The sequence below is a fragment of the Echeneis naucrates genome, chromosome 14, assembly GCF_900963305.1.
Source record: "Echeneis naucrates chromosome 14, fEcheNa1.1, whole genome shotgun sequence".
Lineage (NCBI taxonomy): Eukaryota > Metazoa > Chordata > Actinopteri > Carangiformes > Echeneidae > Echeneis > Echeneis naucrates.
The window spans coordinates 18,401,465-18,424,534 of NC_042524.1; the positions used below are offsets into that span (position 1 = coordinate 18,401,465).

Below are 23,070 nucleotides of genomic sequence, written 5' to 3' on the forward strand. Positions count from 1 at the left end.
CAATAGCACTGCACAGACTGGATGTGAGCATGAAATTCAGTTTGCAGTCAGAAACAAACACCTGTACACAAAAGACGACAACGGTATATAAATACTATATTTTTCCACCTCCAAGATGTCTTCCTTTTTTAATACAGTGAATTCTGACCTTCTAGTATGACTTGGACAAAGTCCTGGGCTGACATCTTTCCATGTCTGGCGAAACACTGATAGGCTCCTCCATCGCTCTTGGCCATGCCAGCCATGACCAGGTTCTCCCTGTTCTGGCCTGTCATGCGGACGCTGTTACTGGGGTAGATGAGCTCTCCATTGCGATACCAGGACAGCTGGTACTCCTCGGAGCCAGTTACGCTGCAGGACAGTGAAACCTGACTTCCCACGCTGCCTTTCACCTTCCGTGGACTCACCACAACCTTTAGGGGCTCTGTGGGATAGATAGAGTTCAGTGGCTGCTTTTAACAGAAGATTTGTACCCTTACTTCAATTAGTTTTAATAGCACTGGCAAGGTATCATAATTATGTACATAACATATATATATATATATATATATATATATATATATATATATATATATATATGTACTTCCTTAACCATCATGCATATTTTCCATAATGCATACTGCATATTTTTCTGTATATAGTGTTCTCTCCTTGATTTGTAATTAGATTTCATTTTATTTTGTTTCTATTCTGTACAGAGCTGTGGTGAGGAGCTAATTTCCCCAAGTGAGATCAATAAAGTCTCATCTCATCTCTTATCAGCTAATGAACCCCGATGACTTATCAGCAGCCCATGGGCACCTACCTTTTACCTGTAGCCTGCCAACCACCTCAGCATTGCCATAGCCGTTCCACACCTCGCACACGTATGTCCCTGTGTCACTGGGCTGGGCTCTCTCTATCAGCAGGCCTGTCACACTCTGTCTGAAGCGTGTGTCGGGCTCCAGCGGCCGGTTGTCCTTTAACCACCGGTATTTGGGTGCAGGATGACCAGATGCCTTGCAGGGCAATTCCACTCGATGAGATGCCATCACTTCACGACGCTCGAAGCTATCCAGAATGTGGGGTGCTGAGTTGGTTGGATCTACAAGGGGAGGGGAATAGATTATAGTTAGTGGTACTAGTTTAAACTCTGTTGATTGCATAGCGATTAATCTTGTGTCCGCTTTCATGTTGAAGATAAATACGTTTAAGCACAGCGGCGTAGTGGTTAGCGCTGTGGCCCCACAATAAGAAGGTTGAAGGTTCGGTTCCAGGCCTGGAGTTTGCATGTTTTCCCTGTGTCTGCATAGGTTTCCTCCCAACCACTGTCCAAAGACAGCATGTTTGGGTTAACTGGTGACTCTAAATCGCCTGTGAGTGTGAACGTTGGCTGGGATTGGCTCCGGCACCCCCCGCAACCCGGAAACAAAATAGCAGTAGAAGATGTAGGGATGGATGGATAAAAAATTGTGTCCTTTTAAACGTTTTTAGGCATGGAGGGTCTTTTCTGTGTTGGCACAGTTCTGTCATCTCTTTTTAATTTGCGTGCTTTTCCTTGTTACTCCATTCACATTATCTGTACCTTTTTATAAGCATGAATTCATTTCCATATGGTCCTCTGTCACATTGCACACAACACTTCTGAAAGCAACACAAATCAACTGTCTCAACGAAAAAAACATGATGACACACAAACAGATTGGTTTTGAATACAAAAAACTGAAATTATCTGATGTTTTTTGTAATTTATATCAAAATTGTTCATGTTCATAGTGAATAACCTTCATGAAATACTATACCATGACCCTGAATCATCTGTTGTTCCTCTTACCTGAAACAATGAGGCGGGCGCTATTGCTCTGTCTGGTCTCTCCTGTGTACCGATGGCGTGTCATACACCTGTAGTTGTACAGCCCGTCTTCCATTTGCACATCCAGGATATACAGGGCTCCCGTGGAAGTGATGAGAAACCGAGACACTGTAAATAAATAAACAGACACTGTCTGAGATAAATTGAGCATGTTACATCACTATGTATTAATGAGGTACACTACCAGTCATAAGTTTGGACACACTTTTCTATTCACTTGAATGAGAAAGTGTGTCCACATTTTTGGTGAATCAGTATATGGCCAGTGGTCAGTTGGCATATTCGTGGACATTATGGCAAAGCATCTGTGGGTGAATCCATCATTTCCTCATTATTCACTGATCTCACTCAGCTTCATGGTTTGGAGCAACAAGAGTTTTACAAAAAGAAGTGAACGAACGAAGCAAAACTAGCTAAATGAAACTACAAATATTATGAAGACCAAAAAACGGATATTGTCTGAAACAATGCATGTGACACCTGAGAGGAACAAACAATGGATCATTATCTACCAGATTTCATCACAGGAGATGGCAGGCATTTTATATTAAATAATATCCCACAGTTGTACACTGTCGAGGAGAAAACGTAATGTGTATTCATTTTTATGCACTAGAATCACAATCTTACACATTCTAAAAGAAGAAAATACAGCAAATCCAATATTGAAGTCCGTTAGCAAATATTTGCAAGTCAAGTGAGGTACGCTGCGCTGTGCGATTGTAGTCACCAAACATCTGCTGCAGCCCATTTAGCTCAGCACAGCTCTGAGGCGCTGTGACAAGGCTGTGTGTTGTGTAGCAGTGTAACACAGCTCGTTATCATGTAGCTCATCGCTCTCCTCTCTCTTTCTTCCTCTCTCTGGGGAACTCTGTCTCACTCTCTCGCTCTCTTTCAGGTTCTCTCTCTTACTCTGCTCCAGACTAAAGCGCAGGGAGCCAGGGATCACAGACTACTTTGATAAGGCATGGTTGCGCAGGTCGGCCTGTGCTAATATCATGCTAATGTTATGCTAATTTGTGTGAACACATGGAAGTAGAGAGAGGTAGTCAGTGTTTATGAGGAGTGATGTGTGCTGTAGCTGGTGGCTGGTCGAGTGTTTCATCTCTCCGGTGACAGAAAAACCTATCTGAGATGGGGATCAAATAGGGACAGCGGGCAGTGGGGAATTCTGGTAATATTAGGAGATATCATAAAGCAGACTTTATTGGCTGCTGAATTACTCTCAATCATTCCTTCCAGGGCAGTTTAACATGGATTAATACTGTTTGTACAGGCCTGAGCACAGCGCAGGCTGAAATAATGGGAAGGTTTAACCTGCAGGCTCTGATCTTTGGTCACATCTAACACCGACATGTATGTTCTGACTTACAAAAATAGCCACAGAGGGGGGGTCACAGACGTGGATATTGAGAATGCTATTATGAGAAAGTGTTGACCTAGTTAGAAACAAGAGACTGTGGATTTGCTACCCTGAATGGTTTTTTCATCTTTAAACTTGTGGTTGAGATGCTCTCCTGCGTGACAGACAACCACCTGTAAAATGAGGGGGACAGTGGAAGTAGTGCACTCACATACATGTGTGTTACTATGGTCTTTAATCCCTTAACACGGAGACATCAAATTTGAATTTTTGCTTTCATTGAAAGGAACAATTCAGAGAAAATAGATATCAAAGGAAAGAGAGTTCCAGCCTGGTTTTTATGCCTTCTCCTTCTTTCGCTCTGAAAGTTGCCTCACATCAAAAGTTGACAAGGGAGGCTTATGAATGCGAGGAGCTTTCATGAGAACAGGCTGCCTGTCACTGTTACAAAAGGCCAGGGCTGGGAGAGGGGAGTACGCCTGTGTTTTAAATGTGGATTCAGACACACACTCAAACACATACATGTTTAAATGGGTAAGCATGTCTCCTGTCTGCCAGTGAATCAAAATGACTGGATTATTTCTCACTTACAGGCTCTTATAGGTTCCATTCATCGATTCATGGAGGAATCACACAGGTTTTGCTGGTTTCGTTGACCACAGATACTGATCTGATGATCAGCCTTCTTTCATTTATAAAGTAACATGAGAAAACTCTGGAAATCACTTCAACTTATAAGACTATAACTGTGAGAGGCAGCATCTTCTTTACCTTGTTTATGATCTGTGCATTGTGGTAACGTCTGAACCTTAACGTCTGCGAGTTCATGTTCTAAAAAATTGTAAAGCCTCAACGGAAACTGCTGTAAAATGTGAAGTGTTTCCAGCTGTAATGATGTCACTATATTTTCCACTTACAGCTTCCAAACACAGCAGGAGGCAAATGAACACACGTTTTACATTTTTGAGATGGCCACTGCAATAAGAACGAGGGGTAGCTGTGGTTGGTATTTGTTTAAAACAAAAATGGCCACAAGTTCTTTTCTCCCACAGATCTGAAGGCTTTCGGGACTGCATAGTATGAACATTTCCTTTACAGTTACTTCTGTGCACACATGTACCGCTGAAGTTAACTGAAATTGCATTGGCGTGTGTTTGTGTATTAAATGTGAACACAGTATGCGTTTTGATACATGCGTGCAAGGGAGTGTGAATGTGTTTATGCTGCATCCAGCTGCATGGAGGAATGGTCAATAATAACGATCGGAGGCGCTCCACTGTGCATTCCCTTGCTCTTCTCTGCTCCACCTACTGCATACTAACATTGCCTGAGGGACACCATCCAATGTTTCTGCAGTGTGTGTCTGAGTAATAGCATATTAGACAAATTAACATGCGTTTGTGCCCGTCACCTATCTGTATTAGTATATATTTTTTGAAACTATGGCTTTACTTCACTCCAGGTGGCTTTTGGCGTCATCAGTCATCTCCTCTTCCCTTCCTCGGTCCACCCAGCTGCTTTGGCATCAACAGTCCCACAAACACAAGTCCCTTTCTGTGGATCCACACTCAATAGCTTCAATTAATCCCCATATAAGCCAAACTGAGCCTCCAAGTAAACTCTTTGTTCATTCAAATTGAGAGACTCTGCGGTTTTTCCACTAAAACCTAAATTGCTTGCGAGACATAATAGAAATAGGAAGAAAAGGCTGAATTATGTCCAAATTTGGCTGTTAGCGCATTTTCCCTGAGCATAGTTAGGACTGGCATGGTTGTGTCATCACTGCGCAAACAGGTTGACATGTGACAAGGACTAAGAGAGAAGGCTTCCCAACGATGGGGAACACAAGGACACATGGTGACATAGCTGATCACTTTGACCTACGCTTGCTGGGCGACCATCTGCCCAGACACATGTGCTTGAACTGAAAGAGTTACTGTACCTAAGCTCTCTGAGTCACTTCAATATTCGGTAATTGAGACATGAGTTCAGGAAAGATGAAGTGGGAGGAGGGAGAGAAAAAGGAGCAACCAGGAGAAACAGAGAGAGAAAAAAGACCCAGAGGAAAGAAGCACCTCTGGGATACAACCACTCTCTGTCATCTAAAATGGCTTACAAATTAGCTTACAGCTATGTGCTCTCAGTAAGGAAAAAAAGATAACTTTCATATGGTAATTCCGATCACGGTTAGGCAGAGAAATTATCAAAAAATAAAATAAAATAAATAAATGTCAGCCCCGTCTGTTTGATGGATCCAAAGAGGAACCAAGTACTTCTGTCTGTGTCCCACACTGTCTGTCTGCCTCCAAATCAAAGAGAAACCTGCTTCACTCGACTTAGAATTTGTACTGTAAAAATCATGATATAAAGACAATGTGAGAATGACAACATCTTTTCCAGAGCAGCAAAATCTTGCAGTAGACCATTTCAACAACAGAAAATACAAATAGCTCCACCAACTAAAAACTGACACTGTGATTGTTTTACCCTGTGACCTTAGAGATCTGGACCTGCACTACTGTGACTGAGGAACTTTGCATCATGACACCTATCAACACCAACAGTCTGGATGCCACTTAGATGAAACCCATGGAGTCAACAAAAGGATACAGATAAAAATTTCTTTCTTATCATTCTGTTGAGTCCATATAATAATAATAATAATAATAATAATAATAATAATAATAATAATAATAATAATAATAATAATAATAATAAATTTTATGTCTAAGCATCTTTCACAACACTCAACGACCCTTTCCAATGAATAAAAACAACAATAAATAAAATCAACACACGTAAAAGAAACAATGGGGAGTGTAATAGAAGTTAAAGTGAGTGAGTAATCATAAACAGGTGAGTTTTGAGTTTGGAGAGTCAGACTTGCAGATATGAAATGGCAGAGGTCCAGAGGTGGGGAGCAGAGGTTGCAGCCGCTCTGCTACTGTGTCTTGGAGTTTATGATTGGAGTGTGCTCCCTGGAGAGACAGCTGGAGCTGACACTGTGACTGTAACCTCGACTACTAAACATCACAGAGGTTGACCAAAATAAATAAGTAAATAAATAAAATAGCGATGCACAACTGTTAAGTGTATGAGCTTGTGCATTTTCAGAATGTATTTGAACACAAGTAAAGCCAAGTATGTGCCAGAAGATTAATCTGAATTAACACGTGAGAATTGTGTTGCAGGGCATTATCACCTCATAATCATCAATGAAGTAATTAGTTCAGGGCCGATGTCACAAAACAAATGGATTTATATACGCACCACTCAGCAACACCACCTTCAAAGATGTAAGTAGCACTACCATAGTGATAACACAGAGGAACATGAACACATGAATACAAACACAGCTGACTGCTGGATGATGAATCTAGATGATTTCTATATCATACAAGTGAACAAAATTAGTTATTGCATTTCGCCACTTAAGTTACATTCATTAAATTTTTTGACATCCACATTTACCAAGCATCGCATTTTTAATAACCTGCAGCCCTCATTACAATGTGCAACGACACACTGCTTCCTGCCATGAGAACGTCACACAGTGTCTGGCAGAACTGCCAGTGTAGTCGTGCGGAGTAATGCGTGTATGGTGAGCCCAGGAGCTCCAGTGTTCAGAGTTATTGGCAGAGTGACTCCCTAGTTTGATCAGACTGGGATAAGCATCTCTATAGAGAGGGGGATCCCACCAATTTAGAGCCCCTCTAATAAAAATCATTTGTCACTCTCACAGGAGCCATGCTGACAGTTGCTGTGGTTGCCACGGCAACATACTGGCCACCATTCCCTTAGCAAGCAATATTCTTGGTACTGTAAATGGTGGAGAGGCGGAAGCACACACACTAACACTGCCCAGGTAAATGTTTCACTGCTCAGACATGGCTGAGAGCAGATGAGCAAATCCTCTCAGCCCTGTATGTCTGATGAGATGTTGATTTTCATGTTTGCTTGAAATCTGTACTCAAATCAAAGGGTTTGTGAATGCCGCAGACTCTTAGCTAAAAGTGGTCTGTATAAAATAATTGAGAATGCAGTGAGATTTGTGAGCATGTCGTCTGTCAGTACATACAGTTGTTTATCTGAGAGATTGTCTTGGTTAATTTCAGGAATCTTCCCCGCGACCTGACCCTGGATTAAGCAGATGATGATAGATGGATTTCAGGAATCTTTGCAGCTCCCATTGAAAGAACTACAGCAAAATTAGTCTAAACAACAGCTAAATAAAAATATAAAATATCACACCCATATATGATCCACACTGCATGCACACATAAGCAGGATGTGGACATGAAATGTAAAACAATTATCTGGCTGAATTTGTCATCTTTTGTTTTATCAAGATCAAGGTGAGAATAGAGTATAGAGAAAAATAAAACAGATGTGCAGTAGATGCATTCACATTATATGACATTTCATCAATCCATTATTGTTGTCAAGATTTTCAGCACCAAAGACTTGCTGCTGTAAAAACTTTCAAAAGAAGGCAGAAGGCATTTGAAGATGTCACAGGTTCAGCTTTAGAAAAAGACATAACAATGACTCACAAGGTATTAAAGTTTCCTACTTTACAGACGTGCGCTTGTCCAGACTAAACATAATGTACCTTAAACTTTTATATATATGAAAATGTGGAATATGAAAGGTATTTGTGTGTTTGACTCTGTTAGGAAACAGTTTGAAGCAGATCTTGCCCTCAGAAGTACAAAGAAGAACCCTAACACATACACAAGAGTGCAAGAAAAAACACACAATCCAGGAACCTGCCTTGATTTCTCAGCACACCTCGCCAAAAGAATTGAAGCTGCATTTCTGGCCAACCTACTGTATATCCTCATGACTGAGTGGAGTCAGAGTAGGAGGCTGTGCGTTTTTATTGCTGCTCCTAATCATCAGCAGCATCCCTCTGCTCATTAACTAGACACATGCTAGCCTGAGGCTAACAGCCTCATATGTCAACCACAGATAAAGATGTCATCTTATGCTTGACTGAATAAACCACTATTAAAACTAGATGCAAATGGACGTTGAACGATATTCAAATCAGGAGGCAACAGGGAAGCTTAAACCCTGAGGCGCTTGGCCTCGTGGTTGCTCCACATTCCTCTGTCGTGTTAGAGGGAAGAGAGATTTTAGATCCAGTCTGTGACGTTCTACCAGACATCTGAAATCTCTGTAAAACACAATGGTGCATTAGGAGGGATGTTCATTTCGAAAGCATCTTAAACAATACTGATTAGAAATAACATTTGAGCACCTGTCATGTCAAGCCAGTATGAAAGGGACAGTTGTAACCATTGTCAGCAGATATAAACTACTGTTCTTCAGACTCCAGGCAGTACCAGCTGCGCAGACAGACCAAAGAAACTCTATCTCATCAAATATAAACAGAATCAAACAATGGATTTCATTTGTATAGGATTCATTTGGCAGACACTGACATACTATGACAGGATGGCTCTATTCTCCTCCAGACTGCTTTGAAGCAGCTGTGTGAGCACTTTCTTCTATCAGACAAATCTCTGTCTGCCCAAGTCAAAAACGAGGAGGGAAATCTCATCACAATAGGTTTCAAATCTGTGCCTGTGTTTTTCTATTCGCAGTGTTTGTCTCTGTGCGTGCACCAGTTTGTGGCTGCGTGTGCGATGTAATTAGCCAGCACTGGAGTAGAGCTATTAAACCCCTGATGGTTGTGTGTTTACAATGCTATCATTGGGCCCTCTCTGGCCGACACTAAATGAGCCAGTGTTGAGCCTCAGCTGTATAATCATGAATATTCATCTGTGTCTGTGAGAACCTCTGTGTGTGTGTGTGCGTGCGTGTGCGTGTGCGTGTGTGTGTGTTTGTTGCACTGGCATTAAGGAAGCTATTACTATCTACTCAATCACAATCCATCACTTTGTCTGGATAATAAGTCAAGCTGACAACAATTCTGCTTATTGCCAAACCCACAACAAAACAGACTTTGTTGGCTTTGTTTTGGGACCAAGAGAGTGTTGAGCCAGTCCTGCAAATTTTCACTCCAATAAGCAAGGCACACAATCAGGGTTATCTCACTGGGTCCCACCCAATGTTTCCTCATTGTTTTCATTCCTCTTTCACTCATGTTTATGAGAGCTGGGGATAGATTGGAGAAAATCAACCGACATTTATCTAAGAAGGCCCATCAATCCAAAGTAATGTGGATTTAATGTAAATGTGCACATGACAACATGAACAAGACAAGCCTTTGAACTCTTGCTAAACTGTGATGACCTCAGTGTAAAACAGTCACTCCCATTGTGCGCCTCCCTTGGGACTCCGTGGCATCACATTCCTGCTTATGGAAAAGGGCTTAAACACAGTGCTTATTGGTGTTTCATTCTAATTTGCTGTGGCAAGTGGAGCAGGCAATGCTGCCCTGTGTGTGAAGCAGAGGGGGCAAGAGGAGGATTAGATAATCAAACATTGTGCCATTTTAAATAATCTCTGCCTCCTCTGAGGGAGGTGACTTAAAGCTGGAGCCCTTCTGCTTTAATTGTCTGATTTTTTGTCATTACTGTTGAGAGCCTCAGTAATTCAGGCTTATTAAAAATTCAAGAGCCACACTGGGGAGGGGAAGGCTTGACGGAGTGAAAGATGATGGTATAAAGAAGATGGAAGGAAAGACAATTGGAGGGAGTTGCAGCAACACAGGTGAGGCCAATACTGAGAAAGTTTTCTCTCTTGACGGGCTCAAATTTCCTTCTCATTTTTACCAAGATGCATGTGCAGAGTTTCAACATTCTTGTGCATACCACTTCAACAAACCCTGAAAGAGCGAGATGGGGGGAAAAACCTCTTTCCACTGACATCAGAAATGTGCAGTCATAATGTTTATTAAACACACCGTCACTGAATCATATGAGAGCTCCACTCATATAAGGCTAATGCTTTATGTCTATACAAAACAGGGGCCTACCCATGTTAAAACTACCAGGTCGCGAAAGTTAATTAAATGAACAGAAAAATACAAGAGAAAGTTATTAAAAAAGTCCTTGCATGTATTTTTGATTGAGAACAATTTTTGCATAGGTAAAAAAGGAAAAAAGAGGGAAAGAGGAAAGTTTCAGAATGAGGCAAAGGCTACCAGGTGGAGCTCTCCGTGGTGCTGAACCAAAGGAAAAGACGTACACTGTGAGACAAATGTAATGTCACAAAATCAGGGCTGTTTCTAAGACAATTCTTTAATAAGGATATAGAGTTATAAAATAAAACACCGACCAACACTGACAGGAAAATTGAAAGAAATGTCCTCCTCTGTATTAGACTGACAGTAATGATCTAGTAATGGGGGAAAGCACTCTTTTTCTAACTAATTTGAATGAATGGAAAGAAATCCTGACAGGTTAAAACTACTGTGACATGTAGTGGGTATGGAAATCTATAAATGAAAAGCCTGAAATTCACATTACAGTGATTATGTTGAGGGAAGTGAAGAGACAGAGTGTTGCTCTCTAATGAGTCACCCTGTCTGATCATGACCCCCAGCTACAGCCTGCATCTACTATCCTGCACAAACTACATTTTGACATGACATTTACTTCAGCAATCACTTCATGAAACCATTTTTATCTGCCAATGGAGCGAGATAATTGTACTAATCTGCAATCTCCTCATCAGATAGTTTTAAAGGTTTCATGAATGAAGTCATATTAACCCGATTTTTAATTTCAACTATTGGCACAATTATTATGCATGAATAGTTATTTCTCCATACACAGTTTGCAGGGGGATCTTAAAAATGTTGTATTATGACCTATTCTGGAAATATTCAGATTTTTATTATAAAATACAACATGTGAATATCAATTAAATGTATAAAGACATAACAAATTTGATCTTTTCTCGTTTTGGTTTGACTTTGTTCAACCTTTTGCGTTGTGGTGTTGTGTCTGCTGTTGGTTGTGTTCTCTTGGGATGGCTGTTCTTAGGTGTCCCTTTAAAAGCGATTTTCTTCGTAATGAGATAAGATTAGGACATGATATTACTGTATATAATGTACTGTGGGATACTTGGTGAATGTGTTTGAATTCAGTTCGATAATACTGATTTCTTTTCAAGATAATAATATTCCACCCGTTTACACATACATAGGGTTACGGCTTAGAATGTGATTTAGTACTTCACAAGGAAAATGTTCCATTCACAAAAAGAAATGTTTATGTGTTGCACACTGCGAACGCCGTAGTAGCTCAGAAAAAGACAGAGAGAAGAGTGAGATCAAATCTGCATCAAATCTCATCACCTCATAACAGCTGATAATCAAGCTGATTAAGGCTTTCAAATCGCTGCAAGATTCACCTGCTAATGAAGATAAAACTTGTTGTCACAAAAACAACCGGCATTCATCCGTTGTTAGGATGTTTTAATTCCCTTTGTGCTGATGTAAAGTGACAGCACGCCTAATCTGAATCTTCTTTTAACTTGACTGAACTAATGTGTTTCTCCATGAGGACAAAGGGGAGACTGAGGCCTGCGGGTAGACACTCGTCTCTCAGCAGGACTGGCTTTTTACCAACTTCATCTTAAAAGGTTTTGCAATGTGCCACAACAACAATTAGATTACAAGGTGGTTTCACTAAGACCTACATTCATTTATTAGCCCAGCTGCATATTTAGGGCCAGGAGCAACTTACACACCAACACACTTGTACATTTGTACATCATAACTAAAATATTACTTCAAATGTTATTTTGATATGACTTTTTGTATGGGTGATAAGATGTAAGCAGGTAGTATCGAGTGTTTGCTTTCAATTTGACAATTCTTCTGTCCAAAAAAATGTAAATGGAGGTAAATAAACAGACACAGATTTTGGATTAAGAACTAAAATTGAATTGATTTCATTCTTTATCAACCTCATACGCTGCCCCCCCCCGCCCCCCCTTAACTTATCCAGTGGACAGACTGGAGACACACCCCTCATTTACAAGATGACTCAACTACTATGTAATCAAATTCTCAGAGCAGCCTCCTCCTTCAACAATGGCTCAAAATCACGATTAAAAAATATCTTATTTCCATTATATTATCGCCTTTCAATTTCATTTCCTTTTCCTCCACATTCTTTTCCTTTGTCGCTGTCCCCTCTGTCTCTTCTCTTTTCATCTCTTGTCTTTTCCTTGGTGTTTCCTCTCCTCCCCCTTTCTACTGCTCCCTCCCCCTCTCCCCACAGAGCATTATCTTGAAGTGGTCAGGCCGCTTGACAGCTGCTCCACCTGAAAAATATCAATCAATGTTACTGTGGAGACAGAAACAGGCTCTCTTTATTTTCTACCCCTTTTCCCTCCATCATCTTACTGTGGCATGTGGCTGTCTAAGGACTGAACATGATCCACTGTTGTTTTTCTAAACTGTAAATGATCATTGAGCTCATTCAAAGTGTTGATACTGAGACATTTAACTTGTTGAACTAATCTATTTCAGGAGTAGACTTTCACACCTTTTGCTGCTAATTTCTTTGAGGTGTGACAAATTGAGTTGCAGCTGAGATGTCTGAGACTATCACTCCAGATGAGTTGGGCAGGCAGGTGTGGAATGGACACGTCTATCACCGCTAACACATGACAGAAGAGTGAGTACTGTACGAATCATGCTGCTCATTATAGAACCACACTCAACATGCCACTAATCACCGCTAAGGACTCTTCTATCCATCCATATTTATGTTATATCCATCCCATACACATATTTAGCATTTAAGTAAATATTTATTCATTAAAATTAAGAAAATACATCTTTTTTTTTTTTTTTTATATGTTGTGATTATATGGCCAACAATTCCTCCTGGACAACAAAATTATCAGGAGAGCAATCACCTTCCTGCCACTAATTGCTCCAATCTTCTATTCCATACGGCTCCCAATCCCACTCTAAGCAAATCTCCAGACATGGCTTCAGCTCTGCTACTGAATGTAACAGTGTGCTGAGAAAAGACTCCCCACGGACACATCGTCAGTGGCACTAGTGCCAGGCCCGCCAGTGGAGGGTTAAGTAAATATTGGGCGAAGCATCTGCTCTCAGAGTACCATCGTCTGCCTGTGCTCCTGCCTGGTCGCAGCCTGGTATAAATCACACACGGCAATTAGTGCCACACTGTCCCTGTGCCCTCGTTAAACAACTCTGCCTGCTGAGGAGGCCCATAAATGCCAGGCGCCAGCCTGCATGGGTGGAGGAGGATGGGGTAGATGGATGGATGGACAGTCGAGAGAGGGATTGCTGTTGAAAAGAATCTGTTAATTTTTAGAGCAGGGATTTTAAAATAAACCATGTGACATCGGTACATTGATCACGTTGTTGTCCAACTGTGCTGCTTAAGGCTTCAGCTCTGTGACGGCATCCTTAGACAAAGTGCTGCTTTGAGCTTAATCCACTGACATGGTCTTTTTTACTGTGTTATCTTTATCATGTGCCCCAGTTCAGTTTCCATTTCCTATTTGTGCAGAAAGAATACATAATGCTGATATTAGTTTCATGTGGATGACAGTTGAGAGAAGAAGTCAGGGGATCACCTGAGTAATAAGGACTCACAGTCTGGGCTCCATGGACAATGAAAACAACCTGATTCTGAGGCAACAGCTGAAAGTGTAACTGGAAGAATTGAAAGACGTGGACCACAATGGTAAGTTTCTTTGTCAAGGCAATTTAAAGAGACATGTTTCTGAACCATGAAAAAGGAAACCAACAGAAGAATATAAAGGGTAAGTTAATTCTGCAGCAGGTTTCCTTTCCCATGGCTAATTCTTAAATAAAAAGATGCAAAGCCTTCATCGAAGGGGAGGAGGAAGAGTGTATGTCAAAACATGTTCCATGTGTAGTAAAAAGGAAGGGAGTACTCTGAGCCCATAGCAACAAACACTGAGGCAGTCAAAGCACAGAGACACAGGTGCAACTGTCACACTGACTGCAACATTATTTTTAATGACACTGTTGTCATTGTATCAAATTGAATTGTATTATATTAAGTGAATTGTAAATTTTATAATTCGTACCATAACCTACCAGAAAATATTTTTTTATTTCTGGGGAAAATGATCTGTCCCCCTCTTCTAATAATACCAATAATATTAAAGTTTTATCAGCAGCAACAGTGAATATCATCAAAAATATCATAGTTGAGAATGACACAATTTCACAGTAATGTTTGCGATGATTGCTATGTTTGGCTTCTTATCTCTAAAATGTTCATATTCATAATCACAGATATTTAATACCTGCGGAAGTCTAAGTCAATATTTGAGTAAATAAATTATGCCTAGAGTGTATTAACACTACAATTAACATGTCTGATGTATAATTCAAAACTCCTTTCAAAATAACACAGCGTAGCTTATACTTTGCTGGGCCTGGGGCCTTTCTGTGCAGTCTGCATGTTCTCCCCGTGTCTGCGTGGGTTTCCTCTGGGTACTCCAGTTTCCCACCATCCAAAGACATCATGTTTGGGTTAACTGGTGACTGGCCCTGCGATGGACTGGTGACGTGCCCAGGGTGTAACCCGCCCTCACCCAGTGTGAGCTGGGACTGGCTCCAGCACCCCTCACAACCCGGAAACGGGAAAGTGGTAGAAGATGAATGAATGAATGTAACGCATACGTCTGCCAACATCAAACAAGCCTACACACTGTCTGTTTTTAGATCAATGTGAAAGCATTATTTCCTAAAAAACTGACAAAAATCCAAAAATTATAAGGCCTGTTTTATTCCTACGTTTATTATTGATGTAAATAGACCATCAGCAATATCAGTCAGCTGGCCAGTGATGATATATGAGTGAGTGATGCCTGCAATTTAGCTTATAGGAATAGAACAGCATGAGCCAATGACTCTCTAATTTATGATGCATGATCTAAAAAGTCATAATCAATGATCACTGGGCTGAGTTTTAACATTCATCAGCCAGCCATCTAAAATACCCAATTAAACCTTCAATGTAATTTCGCCAACAACAGCTCATGAAAGGACAAAAAGAGGGGCTGGTGAGAAGAGAAATAGCCATCAGCACCCCTATTACCATATTGCTCTAAATTACCACAATCACTGGGGGACCATTTAACATGCCACAAGCCACTGGAAAAAAAAAAGTCCCACAAATAACATCAGAACAAATGTTTTGCATTCTACTCTCTTTGTGATTGTGAGACCAGTTGCTGTTGTGTTGAGGGTAATTAGGAGGTAATGAGTGTGCTACTGGACAGCGAGAACATTTAGAGAAGACGACAGACAAGGAGAGTGCTCAGGTGCTAGAGGACATGTCAAAAGGACAGTGCTGTTTGATCAGACTCACCACCACCACCGCCACCACCTGACTGCCACTCACAGACGACGAGAGGAAGGAAGGAGGTGGGAGGACTGACATGGAGGAGGGGGATGGGGAATATGGCTGGAGCAGGTTGGGAGTGCTGGTTAGCAGTAGTGTTACTGTTGAAATCATTCTACGATTGCTTGTTTTGTACATGTAGTCTCCGAGCATTCAATATACAAACATGTCTTTCTTCCCCCTGTTTTTTTTTTTTTTTTTTTTTCCTTTCTGCTTCTGCCTTGTCGGTGCAGTGGTGCCTGTGTAGACAAGAATCATAGAAAGGAAGACAACTGAGACAACTGTGCAACAGCAATCTGAAATATGCCTCCCTCCAATCCCCCGTTCCCTCTGTCTCTCAGACTAAGACCGATTCTACTGTTTAGGTGCATTGTGAGAGAGCGAAAGCCGGAGAGAGAGGTGAGCTGGTTACTGTGGCAACCAGGAGAGTGACTCTTAGGCAATGGCTTATGCATAGAGAGGGAGAGAGAAAAGGTGGAGAGCGCTGATGAAGGGATGTAGTGGAGGGTAGCAGGGGGCTGGGTGTTGGGGGTGGGGGTTGGAGAGGTACAGTGCAGGAGGCAGATCAGAGGGAGGTGTCAGTGGGTTACTGCGCACAGAGATTCACCCTCTATTTCTGCCGTGGCAGAAGAAAGGGAGGCAGAAACAAAAGAAGCTGTCTTTTGAATGGTCGCTGCGCTGGATTGGACTGTCAGCGCTTCTTCCTAACAACCTCACTTAGCTTGCTGCTCCCACTCCCAGACACTTCCTTACTCTATATATCTCCCCCTCTGTTTCTCCCTCAGAACACTACTTGCTCAAGTCTGTTGTAGGTGTTTCTCCGATTGAATTACACCACTGATATCATCATCAAATGTGCAGTTTTAGCTGCTAAAAGAAAATTACAGATGAAAGCTATTAACAATGAAATGCACCATTTCTCATTTCTGTGCATCAATGATTTGCCTTATTGTCTGGCATAACTGGTAGCTTATATGTGTTAATGTTGGCTGATTCGATGGCTTTTCTCAAACTGTTGTATTATTACACTATGCTGTAGCAGTTTCATTAATATGACTAATGGAGCCAGTAGCAACAGTTCAAGAAACGTTCCATGGTTGTTTAAGTTAGACTGTGTAACTTCTGCTGAACAGCAATGAGGGTGAGAACAAGTGCCAGACAAGGGTTAATGACACATATTAAAACATAGTGTTACATATGCAATATTTGCTCATCTCTCATACCAGACCACACAAGACTGCAGCAGTATAATTTCTATGTAAGTTGGGCTAACCTACGGTGCATTTTACTTTTGTGGATGCAACTATTTGTTTTTTTAGAAGAGTGTTGGGTTTTGCTTTTTTCTTTTTAGCTCGATAAGGTCACCATTTTCAAAATGGTTGCTGATTCATCCTCTGTTAAATATAATTGTCTTAATGGCTTAATATCAGTGCACTAAATGACTCTTTCCAAATATGCACCCAAGACAACTCAATAATAAAAGAAATTCTCATCTTTTGATATATTCTTTGCATTTCTGCTTAAATGAGGCCAATTAACCTATTAACTCTTTTCCAGGGGCGTTATGACTTTGCTGGCCTGTGGTGAAGACAAGAGAGGGATGATGGTGAATACCCCCTGACCTTATGACAGAAGCCCACAGAGAAACAGACTGCCAGAGACAAACAGAGCCATGGGGTGGGTGTAATGAATATGCTGCCCCCTATGGTGGGGATGACCTTATAAACAACAACAAACTGTCACTATGGTCAGGCCTGCTGGGAGCTGCCCTCTGTGCAAGGGCAAATGGCCTGGAATCCACTAGACAGGACTGTGAAAGCCCGTAGAAGTGACAGTTATTAGAAGTTATGACACAGGACAAACTCTGAGGCTGCAGGCTTTTACAGGACACTCTTTTAAACAATCTCTAAATCTCTATTAAACATTTAAATTCATCCACACATGCTCCGCGTTGCCTGTTGCACACATCACATTTCTGAACTTTACAGCACAGCGCATTACAAACCAAGTGTTTGTTTTCACTTTAAGTCATTTGTTGTATTTACCCAGGCAGCTCATCAAATGTCTCCCTTACTGCGTGGTGTAAAGCTAAGTGACTGCTTTTATTATACAAGACAAGCTACGCCTGCAATCGGTGTGATCTCAGCCAGGCATTCTGAATCAAACAGCAGAGGAGAGACTTCCTCGTGTTTCAAGGGGAACTTTCATGTCATGAAGGAGACAGGGAAGAGCGGCGGTGGAGGGTTAGAAGTCAGAATGAGGCATATGGCATCCTGAATTTTGGGCAATGAGATCTGACAGGTTAACAGAACATTTGGCAGAGGTGGGGGACGGCTGGGTGGGGTGTGATGGGGTGCACAGGGAGAAAAGGGTAGAGGAGGTGTGTGCAGGTTTTAGTATTTGTGTGTGTGTTTTGAGTGAGAGGGGTAGTTGGGGAAGGTTGCTAAACACTTCCATCTGTTCGTATCCCGAGGCTCTGCAAGGACGGTTAGCTACAGTCTTATGCAGATGAGGTGTTGCTGTGCCGACTCTTTCCCCCTACAGAGGATATATTATTTAAATATATTTGAATAAAATGAATGGCCTGATGGGGAAACAAGGAGCAACAGGGTCAAGCTGTTTCATAGGGCCCGGTTGCTTTTTACCATCCGATGATCACAGCTCCTTCAGGATGTGTGAGTGCCGTAACTATGTCCTCATTAGGCTCTGCCTTCCTCTGGGCCCTAACGGCATCCCAAGAGAGGGATCTGCCTAACAGGGGTACTCTATGCACGCTGACATGCATTATTTGAGCTATGAGGATATGGTGAGATGCTAAGCACTGCTGTTAATATCATTGTGTTCAGTATACTCCAATTTTTGTTTTGTTTTGTTTTGTTCTGGCGATTTCACAATATAATGGGCAGGTTGCTTCAAGAAAGGAAATTTGAATCTGGTTAATGTACAGTATATAAAGGCTGAACAGTTATAAAGGTATAACAAGTGATGAAACTATTTACATTTATTATACTAGAAAACCTCAAGGCCTGCAGAGAATTCAAAGAATTAAATACTTAATTAAGTCTTTCAAAGCATTTTCTGCATGTCTATAAACATTCAATCCAACCTACACTATGGAGCTCTTTAACTGAAAAGGGGGTTCTCAGGCATAATTGAGTAATGTCCCTCCATCACCCACGTCCATGTTCTTAGATAGTCATGTTGTGCGTGCTCCTCTCTACATGATCGCATATTCAAATGAGGATAAGGAGCTTTTGATGGAATGAGGGGGAGAAAAAATAACGGCTGAAGAAGTGGAGGAAGGAAAGCAAAGCCCAGACTGATTCGAATCTGGTAAACTGTCAGAGAGAGGGATTACCCTACCAAATCCCTGGCGAAAATAGAGGCCCAAGTTATTTACTAGCCTTACAACCAGCTGCAAACCATCTGTACTTAATTGTAAGACACAAACTTTATGAAGATCAACTGGGGATTTGACCACAAAGCTTCTTACGCCACTGAATTGGTGTCCCAGCTTCGAGGGAGAGTATGGGAGGGTGCTCGAGACATGTCACATGTGCTGTGGAGGACATGGACGCCATGGCTACAAGATTCTCTCTAGGCCAGATACTGTTGAATACATAGAGAAACTTTGTGTATTAGATTAAACAGTGGAGTGGAGCGGGGAATTAGGATGTTTCTCGCAAAGCATATATGTGCACTGGTGTGTGCGCAAAAACCCAAGAACCCAGACAGACCAGTACTAACACACACAGAAATAGTGTACACAACTGATCATGACTGACATCAAAACATTTAATTGGCTCAGGCTTAAATGGCTTTTAGTACCAGCCCGGTCATTAGGTTGCAATTAGCCATATAAGTGGCCTAGTGTAACCTACGCTTAACCATGAAAATAAGTATAAGGCAGACAATATCTACACTGCTCCCAACATATAGACCACAACAAGACCAGTGACAAAATATGAATGTAGCATTGTTCAATGTAGGTCGTTGTGCATTATGTTGTTCTTGGCAGCCATCTGAAGACAGGAGATAAGAGGTCCTGTCCAAGCCACTGAATGGCAGGTAGCCAGCGTAATCCTATTTAACAAGATCTGGGCTGAATTGGGGGTGGGGTGTGTTGGTGGGGTCACACGAGGAGTCCGTTGGGGTCAGGCTGTGGCTTTGTTGGGTGGTGTGGTCCTAAGCATTGTGTAATTTAAAAAAATAATGCACACAACTCTCTGCCTATGTCCATTCCTAATTGGAAATATAAAGGCATGTCTAGTGCCCCTAAATTCAATTTCATTTAATTTAAAGATTTAAGCATGGTAAAGTGCATTTACATGTGAAAAGGTGTTAGATGTATTCTGCCATTCCATCTACTAAACAATAATAAATCAGCAAAATAACAAATCAGCAGGGTGGCAAGACTAAATCTACCTCACTCCTCACTCACCAGGAAACTCAAGAATATTGTGGAATCCAAGCTGCTGGCCGCTTTATTCATTTATTTACCGCCACAGTGCTAATTCCTCCCATCTCCATATGTTTAGGGCTGCAGAAGGAGGAGGTAGTGCATGTGGGCTAGTGCGTCTATGAGCAGGAGTAGAGGGGGTGTCAGGGATTAGGCTGTCCGGTCTGGACATACGCCTTGTGTAATCACGCTAGAAGGGCTGGTCATTGTTCATCTCTATCCAGCATGGCTCTATGGGCCGCAGGATACCCTGTCGTGACCTCAACACACACACACAAACATGAAAAACAACTTTGCGCCCACCTACACACTGAATCTAATTACAGCTGCTGCTGTGAGCACCAGCCAGTCAGTAGCCTAAAATACAGAGCAGACCAAGAACAGGTCAATTACAATATTGTAAATTACATGCCAATCGCTCTTTCATGTTAGTTACTGAAAATGCAACTTCTAAGAAAAAATTGTATTCATACAGCAACTTAAAAAAAATCAAGTTCACAAAGTGCTTAAATCAGAATTAATAACAGGGATGAGAAGTTAATGGCAACGATATAATTATTATCATCTGCATTGCAGATGTTTATCGCTACACAGTCACAAGTAAACAATAGGACACTCAAACTAAGTAAGGAGGATAACGTAGTACTGTCCTCCATATGGTCACATCATAACTTGTAATAAACCTCCACCCTCCTGCTCGCCCAACCCTCTATATTCTTGCACCTCTCTTCATTAGTAGGTATAATCCCTGATGGCCCATCTGCCAGACGCCAGAGCAACAAAACACTCGCAGAGCAAACAAGAAGGAAGCCGGCCATTATGGGGCCTGTTTGAATGGGCTGACTGATTATTTACGTAGACAGTGTGTTTGCTTAGGCCCTACACAGACACACAATACGTCAACTATAGCACTGTTTCTTTCACATATAGGCACTATCTGAGCCCAGCACAATGAGACTGATGCACCTGCCTCTGGAGAGGATAAGTGTATGTGTCTGTGTGCAGATGGTGGGTTTATATAGATGGTTGCTCTCATGCCCAGATCAACACAAAAGCTTGATATTGCAAAAAGAAATTAAACAGCACCTTAAGGCTTTAAAGTTCCCACTAGATTATATAATTTTCATTACAACACATTTTATATATTTCTGGCACAATAAAATGAATCACAGCAGTTTCAATCGATCCAAACTTTTCCCCAAACACAAACACAAACCAAACTGACAAAAGCCTCATCATCGCTGTGTCCTATTACCATGCAATGTCTAAAGGGCTCCGCTACGTTAATAATGTATCACTCCACTAAATGTTCTCTTTTCGAGCTGAGAAAGCGTCTTGGTCGAGAATGGTTAGGGAAAGAACTATGCTACGTCTATTAGGTCAGCTGGGCTTTTCATTGTGAACTGAGAACCAGCACTGTTCTACCAACACAGAGTGGCTGACACAAAATGGCTGTCTTGGACTGAAAGAGGCATTAAGCCATAGCAGCAGCAGCAGCAGCAGCAGCAGCAGTAGCAGCAAATCTTTTACTAGTCTCTTTCTCTTTCTCCTTCTCTCTCTCTCTCTCTCTCTTGCCTCACTCTTGTTGAGAAAAGATTAACAAATCACCAGCAAAACCACCACTTGCACCAAGACCTTTGGGGGTTGCAGTGTGACCCCCCCCCGCCCCCCCAAAGGGTGGCAAACCAGGATTACAGCGTGGAAATGTAATCCTAGTTTGGGGGTCTGAACGGAATCAGACCACAAATTAAATCCAGGGAGGGTTTATCCACAATGTCAATTAGAACATATGTTGAGACAAGTTAATTGACATATGACACACATAGTGGATGTTTGCCGCTGATGCATGCAGAACACAACACGCAGCATTTGTTTCATTCATATTACATTAAGACTCTTTATTATCAGTGTTTTTTCCAGCTCATTTAATAATTCTTATCTTCTTTGTAACATTTAAAAATATTTTTTGCAAGTGTCAAAGGCAGTTTCATCTCATAATGTTTTCAGCACTGACCCACAGCAGACGTTCACACTAAATTTGAGTTGAGGACATGTATGTATGTATGTGTGTCTCGTCCCTGTGCTCACATAGCCAAGTAAGGTTACATGACGTGGTCTCCATTTTTTCCAGCTTGTGTGCATGTGTGCAGGCACAGCAGCTTGTCAGACACACCTGGAACGCACAAAGATGAGCACACTACCAGGACTTTAACCCCACACCTCTCCGGCACTCAGAGCACACGAGCGACAGCTTAAAGAAAAACAAAAAAAACAAAAAAAAAAATCAAGCTGAAGTGAAAGAAGGAAGGAACTGGCTAATGTACAGTGAGTTTAATAGCTGCTGAGAGAGAGGAGCTTATCTCTCCACCACAGCTAATATGAGCTCCTCAATTAGATGAAAGGCTCTCTCTCCCTTTCTCTAATTTTTCGTTCAATTTCTCCAGGCAATTTATTTAGGGTGGGGGGAAAAAAGGAAGGGAGCTGAAGCAAACCGCATTGGCCAAACACATGACGAGTCATAGCCCGCTCCAGCCAATCAGGTGGAGCCGACAGCGTAAACTCAGGCCCTCGGCAACAACATGACTATTTACTCTATGCAAGAGAAGAATCTATTTGGGGTTCATCACTGCTTATCCAAAAACACACACATGCACTAAAACATTCAAGACAATTGTCTTTACACATTTAATATAATAGATTTTTTTTTGTGTTAATTTCTTTTTTTGTTTTTTTTTTTTTTTTGCACTCTTCACAATAAATTTGGGACTATGCAATGTAAAAATCTAAAGCTGTAATGCTCATGTTATCGATGGCTATAGACAGAGTGGTAGCACCTAACATGCTAATTGGACATGTTTCTTTCGCTTTCTAAACAGAGGGAGATATTTTTAAACAGTTCATTCTGTTTTCTGTATTATGGAATAAATCGGATTATGCAAAGGACCCATCGTGCTCATTTATCAGTTTAATTTCTTTGTCCTCTGTCTTTGAATTATTTTTACACAAACTCCTTCTGTATTATATCTCTCTCTATAGCTGGCAAGTGGAACTA

General features: G+C 41.4%; 1 protein-coding gene across 1 annotated transcript in view; it reads right to left on the minus strand.

The window, feature by feature from the left end:
* The window catches only part of LOC115054588 (Down syndrome cell adhesion molecule homolog), a 79,137-nt gene that overhangs the window by 27,835 nt on the left and 28,232 nt on the right, over window positions 1-23,070 (minus strand). Inside the window, exons 4-6 of the mRNA XM_029519858.1 lie at window positions 1,814-1,960; window positions 806-1,084; window positions 149-424 (exon numbers count right to left, since the gene is read on the minus strand). Of these exons, the coding sequence (XP_029375718.1) occupies window positions 149-424; window positions 806-1,084; window positions 1,814-1,960 (702 nt within the window). The remainder of the gene's footprint in view (window positions 1-148; window positions 425-805; window positions 1,085-1,813; window positions 1,961-23,070) is intronic.